The 13279-nt window shown below is 51.3% G+C and overlaps 1 protein-coding gene across 1 annotated transcript in view; it reads right to left on the bottom strand.

Annotated features, from left to right (window-relative positions):
* NOL10 (nucleolar protein 10) overlaps positions 1–13279 on the bottom strand; it is a 189614-nt gene that overhangs the window by 130810 nt on the left and 45525 nt on the right. Inside the window, 1 exon segment of the mRNA XM_030198866.1 lies at positions 513–573. Within this exon segment, the coding sequence (XP_030054726.1) occupies positions 513–573 (61 nt within the window).

Here is a 13279-nt window from a genome sequence, read left to right as displayed (position 1 = left end):
TCATCTTCAGGGTTCATCTTTAATTTCCTATTTTTTCTTTTTATCTTCCGTCTATTTCTATTTCTCCTCAATTTTGGTGGACTACTATCTGTATATTGATATTAAGATTTGTATTGTTACATGGTCTAGTTTATTCTTTATTGTGATGTAATATTGTCATAATTTGTTTATAAAACTGATAACAAATTTAAAGAAAAAGAAAGCTTATGCTTTCTTCAGCTGAACCCACCTTTAAACTTCAATAAGATTTTTTGGGGGGTGGGGTGTACAGAAAGGAGAGAAGTGAAAAGTACAGGAAGTTTACAGGCTATCCACAGAACACAGAAGTGGTAATTTTGAACCAAACCTAAAATTAAAAGGCTCTCTTTTCTTTAAGGGGTGTAAAGCGCTATACTGTAGCCACATACTCTTAGACAGCATTTCACCTTGTCAAACCTTCTGGGCTGGCAGACTGAAATCAATACTTTATGTTTATCCAAAACAATATATATATATTTTTTAATTTAAATTACCTCTTTCGTCCCTGTAGCAAATAAATGATGTACTTGATTTATGTCACATACATTATTCTCCCTAAAACACAAAAGTATAGATATAATTATCAATTTATTCCAGTATGGGCTACCTTCAACTGATTAAGCATTTTTATAGCAGTATAATATTTTGGGTATGAAATGAAAAGTGAATTTGAGGTAGATTACCAGTTTGAGGAAGCAAAGTGTTATAGGACTGTCATCTTTGTAAAACTCTTAGCAAAGCTGTCAACCAGTTACCACAGCACTGGGTCCTATTGCTAGGCATCTGAGATACAGGCTCTTTGCAGTGAAGAAACAAAAATGACTTAACTACAACATAATTTTGTAGAAGACAAACCTAATTGGTTAGAATACAAGGCTAAAAAACAAGAAAGACATGATTCAAAATCCAGTTTCTCTTACCACTGCTTTTTGTGATCTTGGGCAAGTTGCTTAACTGTCCATTGCCTCAGGTACACATTTCAGAATGTGAGACTTTCAGGAACAGAAAAATACCTACTGTGCCTGAACATACAGTGAATGATACATACCTGTAGCAGGTGTTCTCCGAAGACAGCAGGCTGATTGTTCTCACGACTGGGTTGACGTCCACGGCAGCCCCCACCAACCGGAACAAAACTTCGCGGGCGATCCCGCACGCAGGGCACGCCCACCGCGCATGCGTGGCTGTCTTCCCGCCCGTGCGTGACCGTTCCCGCTCAGTTGAATGACAAGCAAAAATGATCAAACGCAACTCCAAAGGGGAGGAGGGAGGGTAGGTGAGAACAATCAGCCTGCTGTCCTCGGAGAACACCTGCTACAGGTATGTATCATTCACTTTCTCCGAGGACAAGCAGGCTGCTTGTTCTCACGACTGGGGTATCCCTAGCTCTCAGGCTCACTCAAAACAAGAACCCAAGGTCAATTGAACCTCGCAACGGCGAGGGCATAACAGAAATTGACCTACGAAGAACAATTAACTGAGAGTGCAGCCTGACCAGAATAAATTCGGGTCCTGGAGGGTGGAGTTGGATTTACACCCCAAACAGATTCTGCAGCACCGACTGCCCGAACCGACTGTCGCGTCGGGTGTCCTGCTGGAGGCAGTAATGTGATGTGAATGTGTGGACAGATGACCACGTCGCAGCCTTGCAAATCTCTTCAATAGTGGCTGACTTCAAGTGAGCCACCGACGCTGCCATGGCTCTGACACTATGAGCCGTGACATGACCCTCAAGAGTCAGCCCAGCCTGGGCGTAAGTGAAGGAAATGCAATCTGCTAGCCAATTGGAGATGGTGCGTTTTCAGACAGCGACCCCTATCCTGTTAGGGTCGAAAGAAACAAACAATTGGGCGGACTGTCTGTGGGGCTGTGTCCGCTCCAAGTAGAAGGCCAATGCTCTCTTGCAGTCCAATGTGTGCAACTGACGTTCAGCAGGGCAGGTATGCGGTCTGGGAAAGAATGTTGGCAAGACAATTGACTGGTTAAGATGGAACTCCGACACTACCTTCGGCAGGAACTTTGGGTGGGTGCGGAGCACTACTCTGTTGTGATGAAATTTGGTATACGGAGCATGAGCTACCACACTGACCCTACGAGCTGAAGTAACTGCCACCAAGAAAATGACCTTCCAGGTCAAGTACTTCAGATGGCAGGTATTCAGTGGCTCAAAAGGAGGTTTCATCAGCTGGGTGAGGATGACGTTGAGATCCCATGACACTGCAGGAGGCTTGATAGGGGGCTTTGACAAAAGCAAGCCTCTCATGAATCAAACGACTAAAGGCTCTCCAGAGATGGCTTTACCTTCCACACGATAATGGTAAGCAATAATCGCACTAAGGTGATTCCTTACTGAGTTGGTCTTGAGGCCAGACTCTGATAAGTGCAGAAGGTATTCAAGCAGGTTCTGTGCAGGGCAAGAACGAGGTTCTAGGGCCTTGCTCTCACACCAAACGACAAACCTCCTCCACTTGAAAAAGTAACTCTTTTTAGTGGAATCCTTCCTAGAGGCAAGCAAGACACGGGAGACACCCTCAGACAGACCCAACGCAGCGAAGTCTACGCCCTCAACATCCAGGCCGCGAGAGCCAGAGACTGAAGGTTGGGGTGCAGCAACGCTCTGTCGTTCTGCGAAATGAGAGTCGGAAAACACTCCAATCTCCACGGTTCTTCGGAGGATAACTCCAGAAGAAGAGGGAACCAGATCTGACGGGGCCAAAAGGGCGCGATCAGAATCATGGTGCCGCGGTCTTGCTTGAGCTTCAGTAAGGTCTTCCCCACCAAAGGTATGGGAGGATAAGCATACAGGAGGCCGGTCCCCCAATGAAGGAGAAAGGCATCCGACGCTAGCCTGCCGTGTGTCTGAAGTCTGGAACAGAACAGAGGCAGCTTGTGGTTGGTCTGAGAGGCGAAAAGGTCCACCGAGGGGGTGCCCCACTCTCGGAAGATCTTGCGCACCACTCCGGAATGGAGCGACCACTCGTGCGGTTGCATGACTCTGCTCAGTCTGTCGGCCAGACTGTTGTTTACACCTGCCAGGTATGTGGCTTGGAGGAGCATGCCGAACTGGCAAGCCCAACGCCACATCCCGACGGCTTCCTGACACAGGGGGCGAGATCCGGTGCCCCCCTGCTTGTTGATGTAATACATTGCAACCTGATTGTCTGTCCGAATTTGGATAATTTGACAGGACAGCCGATCTCTGAAAGCCTTCAGTGCGTTCCAGATTGCTCGGAGCTCCAGGAGGTTGATCTGAAGATCCTTTTCCTGGAGGGACCACAGTCCCTGGGTGTGAAGCCCATCGACATGAGCTCCCCACCCCAGGCGAGATGCATCCGTCGTCAGCACTTTCGTGGGCTGTAGAATTTGGAATGGACGTCCCAGGGTCAAATTGGTCCGAATGGTCCACCAGTGCAGTGAAGTGCGGCAACTGGTGGAGAGGCGGATGACATCTTCTAGATTCCCGGTGGCTTGAAACCACTGGGAAGCTAGGGTCCATTGAGCAGATCTCATGTGAAGACGAGCCATGGGAGTCACATGAACTGTGGAGGCCATATGACCCAGAAGTCTCAACATCTGCCGAGCTGTGATCTGCTGAGACGCTCTGGCCTGTGAAGCCAGGGACAGGAGGTTGTTGGCCCTCGCTTCGGGAAGGAAGGCCTGAGCCGCCTGAGTATTCAGCAGAGCTCCTATGAATTCCAGAGACTGGGCTGGCTGGAGATGGGACTTTGGGTAATTTATCACAAACCCCAGCAGCTCCAGGAGGCGAATAGTGCACTGCATGGACCGGAGAGCTCCTGCCTCCGAGGTGTTCTTGGCCAGCCAATCGTCGAGATATGGGAACACGTGCACTCCCAGCTTGCGTAGATACGCCGCTACCACCACGAGGCACTTTGTAAACACCCGTGGGGCAGAGGCGAGCCCAAAGGGCAGCACACAGTACTGAAAATGCCGTGTGCCCAGGCGGAATCTGAGATATTGTCTGTGAGCTGGCAGTATCGGGATGTGAGTGTATGCGTCCTTTAAATCCAGGGAACATAGCCAATCGCTTTTCTGAATCATTGGCAGAAGGGTGCCCAAGGAAAGCATCCTGAACATTTCTTTGACCAGGAATTTATTCAGGCCTCTCAGGTCTAGGATGGGACGCATCCCCCTTGTTTTCTTTTCCACAAGGAAGTACCTGGAATAGAATCCCTGCCCTTCCTGCCCGGGTGGTACGGGCTCGACCGCATTGGCGCTGAGAAGGGCGGAGAGTTCCTCTGCAAGTACCTGCTTGTGATGGGAGCTGAAGGATTGAGCTCCCGGAGGACAATTTGGTGGCAGGGAGGCCAAATTCAGGGCGTATCCGCACCGCACTATTTGGAGAACCCACTGGTCGGAGGTTATGAGAGGCCACCTTTGGTGAAAAAATTTTAACCTCCCTCCGACCGGCAGATCGACCGGTACGGACACTTTGAGGGCGGCTATGTTCCCATGGATCCAGTCAAAAGCCCGTCCCTGGCTTTTGCTGTGGAAGCGCAGGGGGCTGCTTAGGCGCACGCTGTTGACGAGAATGAGCGCGCTGGGACTGTCCCTGTGCCTGACGAGGCCTTCGGGCCGGCTGGGTGTACCTACGCTTGTTAAAGGCATAGGGCGCAGCCTGCCGGGCCCGGGAAAAATGTCCACCTGCTGAGGTGGATGCTGAAGGCGCCCGGTGGGAGAGCTTGTCGAGGGCGGTTTCCCGCTGATGCAGTTGGTCCACCAGCTGCTCGACCTTCTCGCCAAAAATATTATCCCCCCCGGCAAGGGACGTCGGCCAGTCTCTGCTGGGTGCGGTTGTCCAGGTCAGAGGCACGCAGCCATGAGAGCCTGCGCATCACTATACCTTGGGCCGCAGCACGAGATGCCACGTCACAGTTGTCATAAATACCCCTGGACAGGAACTTTCTGCACGCCTTCAGCTGCCTGACCACCTCCTGAAAAGGCCTGGACTGCTCCGGCGGGAGCTTGTCAACCAGGTCCGCCAGTTGCTTCACATTATTCCGCATGTGGATGCTCGTGTACAGCTGGTAAGACTGGATGCGGGTCACGAGCATGGAAGATTGGTAGGCCTTCCTCCCAAACGAGTCCAGAGTGCAAGACTCCTGCCCCGGGGGCGCCAAGGCGGTATCCCTCAAACTCCGTGCCCTCTTGAGAGCAGAGTCCACGACCGCCGAGTCATGAGGCAATTGGGGCCGCATTAACTCTGGGTCCGAGTGGATTCTGTATTGGGACTCTGCTTTCTTGGGGCTGGTGGGATTAGATAGTGGTCTCAACCAGTTCCGAAGCAGTGTCTCTTTGAGGACATTGTGCAACGGTACCGTGGAGGACTCTCTAGGTGGTGATGGATAGTCGAGGACCTCGAGCATCTCAGCCCTCGGCTCATCCACAGAGACCACGGGAAAGGGAATGCAAATAGACATATCCCTGACAAAGGAGGCAAAGGAGAGGCTCTCAGGTGGCGAGAGCTTTCTCTCTGGTGAAGGAATGGGGTCGGAGGGAAGGCCCACAGACTCCTCTGAGGAGAAATATCTGGGGTCCTCCTCCTCCCCCCACGAGGCCTCTTCCTCGGTGTCGGACATGAGCTCGTGCAGCTCAGTCCTCAACCGGGCCCGGCTCGACGTCGAGGCACCGAGGCCTCGGTGGCGTCGTCGAGCGGTGGACTCCCGCACTGGTGGGGATGAAGCTCCCTCCATTGACGTCGACTCCACCTGCGTGGCGGTCGAGACTGGTGCCGCAAGCGGTGTCGGCGTCGAAGGCCTCGGCACCGGGCTAGAGCACGCCGGCGCCACAGTCAACGGCGCCGAGGGCGCAAGCACCCCCGGCGCCGGCACAGTCTGGCGCATCAGCCCTTCCAGAATCCCCGGAAGGATGGCTCGGAAGCACTCGTCCAGGCCCGCTGTCGGGAAAGGCGAGGGGGCCGGTAGAGGCGTCGGTGCCGGAAGCTGTTCGGGTCCAGGAGACTGCACCGAAGTGCTGGCACCCTGACGCGGCGGTACCTCTACTACAGAGGGGGACCTCTCCTCTCGACGCTGCCGCTTCCTCGGCGTCGACTCATCTCCGGCGCCGGGAGCCGGATGCATCGAGGGTGACCGATGACGGTGTTTCTTCGTCTTTTTGCGGTGCCCGTCATCGGCGCTTGGTGGAATTGAGGAGGAGGTCGATCCCCCTCGGCCTCGAGGGGCCGGGTCCGACAGGGTTCGGTCCCGAGGGCCCTGGGTAGAGGGAGTGACCGGGGCCAACTGCCCACGCGGCCTCTCACCCCTGCCTTCACCGGGGGACCGGCGGGCCGACGGGACCTGTGCTCCTGGGGTCGATGCCACCGGTGCCGATTTCGTGGACATCGATACCGGTACCGAAGAACCGGCCGTCGATACCGATGCCGTCGAAGTCGACGTCGAGGGGCCGGCGCAAGTTCCAAAAAGATGGTCCCGAAGAACTTGCCTCGCTACTTGTGTCCGTTTCCGGAGACCGAGACACAAAGTACACGTCTTGGTATCGTGCTCCGGCCCGAGGCACTGAAGGCACCAAGCGTGAGTGTCGGTCTGCGAGATATGCCGGCCGCACCGACCACACTTTTTAAATCCACTTGGGACCTTCGAGGACATCGACGGAAAAATCGCGTCGGCGAAATCAAAGTCGTCGATGGTGGCGGTAAAAATCACACCTCGAAAATAAATCGACCGCGCGGCCACAAGGCCGCAACGCGACGCCCCCGCTAAGAGACGAGGGAAAAACAAAGTTCAGCGTTTGTTTTTTTTTTGTAAAAGAAACTAAAAGAGAAAACGCAAACAACGAAAAAAAAAAAGAAGATTCGCGCGAAAACGCGATCTGGTTTCCGGGGCTGACAGAGAGAGACGAACACGGCACTCTCCAGCGCGGAAAAGAAAAGACTGAGCGGGAACTGTCACGCACGGGCGGGAAGACGGCCGCGCATGCGCGGTGGGCGTGCCCTGCGTGCGGGACTGCCCGCGAAGTTTTGTTCCGGTTGGTGGGGGCTGCCGTGGACGTCAACCCAGTTGTGAGAACAAGCAGCCTGCTTGTCCTCGGAGAAACTGCATTGATAGTGTTAAGGCTTGCAAGAAGTATATAAGAAATTTAAATACAAACAAAAATAAATAAATACCTTCCATCCCCCACCATCTCAAGTAGCAATTCAAGGTTTCAAACAGAAAGCTGCATATTTACAGCCAGGGCTTCTACCGTGACAGTTTTGCAAAGAAATTGTCCATGGGATGCATTATTTAAATGAACATGCAAATTACTGCCGCATTAAAAACGCAGCAGTCATTTTCTACTCATTCTGAAAAACTCAATTATTTGGGCAGACTGACCCTGCTTGGTGCATCCCGTCATGCCTGCCATTTTTTAAACGTACACCCTAAGCTGTTGGGGGGGGGGGTGGTAGTCATCACTAGGGAAGAGGTTGCAGTAAGTCTGACGTTTGTGGCAAGTAAATTAATGGAATGCTTTAAAAACAGAGAATAGAAGAGTTTTTGGAATCCAATGGATCACAAGACCCAAGGCAACATGGTTTCACTAGAGGTAAGGTCTTGTCACACAAATCCAATTAATTTCTTTGACTGGGTGACCACAGATTTGGATCAAGGGAGAGTGCTAGATGTGGTGTATTTAGATTTTAGCAAAACCTTTGACATGGTTTTGCATAGACAACTAATATATATAAACTGAGTGCCCTTGGTATTGGCCCTAAAGTGACTGACTGGATTAGGAACTGATTGAGTGGAAGGTGACAGTGGGCAGTGGTAAACGAAGCTCATTCTGAGGAAAAGTGAAGATACTCACTTGTAGCAGGTATTCTCTGAGGAGAGCAGGCCATATATCTTACATGTGGGTGACGTGTCCCAAGCTGCCTGCCTGGTCTGGAGCTTGAAAAAAAGCTTTGTACAGCTTTAAAAGTATGTGCAGTGCTCCCACTGTGCATGCGTGAATGCCCTCCCGCCCGCCGCGAGAGCGCGGGACCACTAGTACAATGAAATAGCAGAGAGACAACTCCAAGGGGCGGAGTGAGGGAGGGTATGTGAGAATATAAGGACTGCTGTCTTCAGAGAATACCTGCTACAGTAAGAATCTTCGTTTCCTCCGAGGACAAGCAGGCCAATAATTCTCACACGTGGGAATCCCTAGCTGCCAGGCTCACCGAAAACAGTAGTGAACAACAAGGTCAAAACACAGATTAACCTGAAACTATAAACAAACTGTACGAAGTGCAGCATGAAACAGAACAAAACGGACCGGGGGGAGGGGGGGTTGGAGTTGGATTCTAGATCCCAAATTCTGTACTACCATCTGTCCAAATAGACTGTTGCGTCAGGTATGCAGCTCAAGGCAGCAGTGAGATGTGAATGTGTAGACTGAAGAGCATATTGCAGCCTTGCAAATTTCTTCAATGGAGGCTAACTTCAAGTGGGCTACCGACACAGCCATGGCTCTGACATTGTGAGCCTTGACATGACCCTCAAGAGCCAACCCAGCCTGGGCATAAATGGAGGAAATGTAGTCTGCCAGCCAATTAGAAACTGCGTTTACCGATGGCTACCCCCATCTTGTTGGGATCAAAACAAAAAGTTGGGTGGACTGTGGGGCCTAGTTTGCACCAAGTAAAAGGCCAATGCTCACTTGCAGTCCAAGGTGTGCAGTGCGCTTTTGCCAGGATGGGCATAAGGTCTAGGAAAGAATGTTGGCAAGCCAATCAACTGGTTCACATGGAACTCTGACAGAACCTTAGTCAGAACTTAGGGTGCGTGCGGAGAACTACTCTGTTGTGACGAAACTTAGTATAAGGTGGATCCACTACTAACGCCTGAAGCACACCGACTCTGCAAGTTGAAGTAACAGCCACCAAAAACAAGACCTTCCAGGTCAAGTACTTCAAATGACAGGAATCAAGTGGCACAAAAGGAGCTTTCATCAGATGGGCGAGGACAACGTTGAGGTCCCATGACACCGGTGGAGGCTTAACAGGGAGCTTTGTCAACAGCAAACCTCTCATGAATCGAACAACTAGAGGCTGTCTAAATATGGGCTTACCCTCTACACTACTAATCATTTCTATAGTGCTACTAGATGTATGCAGCGCTGTACACATAAGCAGGTATTTCTATCCTTATAGGGCTCACAATCTTTGTACCTGGGGCAACAATAATAAGCACTAATTGTACTAAGGTGAACTCTTACAGAGTTGGTCTTGAGACCAGACTCAGAGAGGAGTAGAAGGTATGCAAGCAGGGTCTGTGTAGGACAGGAAATGTGATCTAGGGCCTTGCCCTCACACCAAACAGCACACCTCCTCTATTTGAAAGAGTAACATCTCTCACTGGAATCTTTTTGGGAAGCCAGCAAGACCTTGGAAACACCCTCTGGAAGATGCAAGGAAGCAAATTCTAAGCTCTCAGCATCCAGGCCGTGAGGCCAGAGACTGGAGGTTGGGATGCAGAAGAGACCCCTCGTTCAGTGTGATGAGGGTCGGAAAACATGCCAGTCTCCATGGTTCTTTGGAGGATAACTCCAGAAATGGTGCGATCAGAAACATGGTTCCGCAGTCTTTCTTGAGTTTCCTCAGAGTCTTCCCCACAGGAGGTGTAGGGGGATACGCATACAGAAGACCGTTCCCCCGATGAAGGAGGAAGGCATATGATGTCATCTGTCATGGCCGGAGCCTGAACCAGTATTGGGGGACTCTGTGATTGAACTGAGTGGCAAAGAGATCCACCGAGGGCGTGCCCCACACTTGGAAGCAACACCCATGTTGAGTGACCACAGTTGCAGCTCAGTCTATTGGACTTGCCTGCTAGGTAGTGGCTTTCAGATGCATCCCATGGTGGGGTGCCCAATGTCACATACGGATGGTCTCCTTACACAGAAGGCATGATCCAGTGCCACCCTGCTTGTTGGTGTAGCACATTGCAACCTGATTGTCCATTTGAATGAGTACAATTTGGTTGATCAGCCAATCTCCGAAAGCCTTTACCGTGTTCTAGATTGCCTAAAGCTCCAGAAAGTTAATGTGGAGATCTGTCTCCTGGGCTGACCAGGCACCCTGAGTGTGAAGCCCATCAAAATGAGCTCCCCAACCCAGTTGGGACACATCAGTACCTTCTGGGGCTGAGAAATTTGGGAAGCTAGGATCCACTGAGCACTTCTCATGTGAAGACGTACCATGGGTGTCACATGGATGGTGGAGGTCATGTGGCCTAACAATCTCAGCATCTGCTGAGCTGTGACCTGCTAACAGGCCAGAACTTGAGTGGCAAGAGCGACAAAAGTGTCCACCCTCAGCACAGGGAGAAAAGCTCATGCTTGCTATGTATCTAGCAGGGCTCCAATGAATTCCAACTGTGGGACAGGGAGCATATGGGGTAGTTTAAAACGAACCCTAGAAGTTCTAACACCCGAATAGTTCTCCTCATGGACTCCTGAGCACAGTCCCTCAACATGACCTTCACCAGCTAATCGTTCGGATAGGGGAACACACGGACTCCCAGTCTGCGTAGCAACACTGTGAATACTGCAAGACATTTTGTAAAGACCCTGGGAGCCAACGTGAGACCAAAAGGCAACGCACGATACTGAAAGTGATGTGTCTTCAGCCGAAACTGAAGACGGTGACATGGAAGTATCGGGATATGAGTGTAAGCATCCAGAGAGCATAGCCAATCTTTTTCCCGAATCATTGGGAGAAGGGTGCCCAGGGAAACCATCCTGAACTTTGCTTTGACCAGGAATTTGTTCAGGGCCCTTAGATCTAGGATGGGATGCATCCTCCCCCCATCTTCTTTTGCCCAAGGAAGTACCTGGAATAGAATCCCTTCCCTTCTTCCCCTGGTTTGACCGCATGGGCCTTCAGAAGGGTGGAGAGTTCCTCTGAAAGTACCTGCTTGTGCTGAGAGCTGTAGTGATTTGCTCTTGGTTGGCAATCTGGCAGTCTCTGTTGCCAATGTAGAGCGTAACCAAGATGGACCATTTGAAGAACCCCACCAGTTGGAGGTTACAAGGGGCCACCTTCTTGAAAACACTTCAGCTTCCCCCCGACAAGTAGGTCATCCGGGACGGTCACTTTTATGGTGGTTATACACTACTGGAGTCAGTCAAAAGCCCATCCCTGACTTTGACTGGGGAGCTGGCAGGGCATTAGGCTCATGCTGAACGAGCGTGCTGGGGCCGAGTCTAGTGAGGAGCGTACTTATGCCTGTGAGTAGTAGGGACTCCTCTTTGACTTACTCTAAAATTGCCTGGATGAGGACGCAGTAGCAGAAGGCGTCCGGTGGGAGACAGTATCAATGGTATCGTTGTAGTTCTTGATGAGGTCCGTGATCTCCTCCACTTTCTCTCTGAAAAGGTTATCCCACTGGCACGTGGCATCTGCCAAACTCTGCCAGGTCCAAGTCCGAGACATGCAGCCATGAGAGTCTGCTTATCACTATACTTTCAGCAGAGATCTTGGACGCCACATCAAAAGTTATCGTAGGGGCCCCTGGCCAAGAACCTATGACATACCTTCTGCTGCTTGACCAACTGGCGAAGAGATTCGGCCTGCTCCGATGGGAGAGTGTCTTCCAAATCAGACATACTGTGCAACAAGGACCTCAAGTACAGGCTTGTGTAGAACTGGTATGATTGGATACAGGAGATGAGCATAGAGGCCCAATACGTCTACAGCCCAAAAGAATCTAAGGTTCTAGCTTCCCTGCCAGGGGGCACCGAAGCATAGTCCCTAGAACTCCTGGCTCTTGAGCACAGATTCCACCAAAAAGGAATGAGGCAGCAACCACGGCCTATCAAATCCAGGGGAAGACTAAAGCCGGTACATGGTGTCAACCTTCTTAGAAAGGTTGACACCATGTCAACCTTCTTAGAAAGGTTGACACCATGTCAACCTTCTTAGAAAGGACAGGGACCGACAGAGGGGACTCCCAGTTCTTCATCTGAACATCCTGCAAGATCTCATGAAGTGGGACTGTGACAGCCTTTCTAGGAGGAGATTCACAGTCCAGGACCTCAAACATCGTAGCCCTGGGCTCGTCCTCCACTTCCAAAGGAATAGGAATGGCAGCCACCATTTCCTGTGGAGGAAAGGGAACAGATAGGATACCATAAGACTCCTCCTCCAAGAAGTACCATGGATTCTCATCAGACTCCCCACGAGTGCTCCTCATTGGTGTCAGCGAGAAACTCCTCATGGGAGGGCTGAGATCAAGCCCACCTCGACAAGTAGGAACCATGTCCCAGAGAGGAGCATCGAGGGGTAGGCTCCAGCCTCGATTCTGGCGAAGCTTCCTCCTCCGACGTCGAGAAGGTGCAGACATAGGCGGCACCAGTGTCGGAAACCTCAATGCAGGCTGATAGCTATGCAGTACAGCAGCAAGAGGCATTGCAGGCACAACCACCCCAGACACCGGTGCACTCTGAAGTAATAGCCCTGCCAAGAGCCCAGGGAGCAAGGCCCAGAGACGCTCATCGAGGGCTGACATTGAAAATGGCTGTGGCTTTGGTTCAGAGACAGGTTGCTGAACTGTTGAGAGTCAGTGTGGGTGCCTGGTCCTGGCTGCGGGGAGACCCACATATTGGCACCTTCTATATAGAGTAGGAGCAGTCCTCCCAGCGCTGAAGCTTCTTGGCTACCTGGGTGTTTCCACATTAATGCTTTTTGGGCTTCCCCCGATGCTGGTCATTGAAACTTCTCGGTGCCGACAACATTAAATCCTCATGTTGCCTCAGGGTTGAGTTCAATTCTGACCGGTCCTGGGGGACCTGCACAGCAATTGGCATCAAGGCAGGTGGAGACCCATTCGATGCATGGCCACTCTCAGTATCTAAGGGACTAGCAGCCATGCGGACTGATGCACCCTATGCAGATGGAACTCCTGATGCCAAAGTCAATAACAAAGACATTGATGCCAATACCAATGTCAAGGATTCAGACCTGGCTCCAAAAATCTTCTCATTGAGCCTCTCTGGCCAACTAGCTCTTTTCTTCATATGAAGGCAAAGAACACAGTTAAAAGGGGTATGTTCAGGCCCCAAACACTGAAGACATCAAGAATAGGTGTCTTTGCCAGAGACAGACCCACTGCACCGGCTGCAGCATTTGAAGCCACTAGGACCCTTGAATTACATGGAAGAAAAAACAGCCATAGCCAAATCAAAAGACTTGATGGAAAGGAGCACAGTACCATAAAGAAGTAAGGGGCAAGCCCAACTGAACCCCAGGCCTGAGCGCGACCTA

This window comes from Microcaecilia unicolor, chromosome 3, assembly GCF_901765095.1.
Source record: "Microcaecilia unicolor chromosome 3, aMicUni1.1, whole genome shotgun sequence".
NCBI classification, from domain to species: domain Eukaryota; kingdom Metazoa; phylum Chordata; class Amphibia; order Gymnophiona; family Siphonopidae; genus Microcaecilia; species Microcaecilia unicolor.
This window is presented reverse-complemented; position numbering and strand designations above follow the sequence as displayed.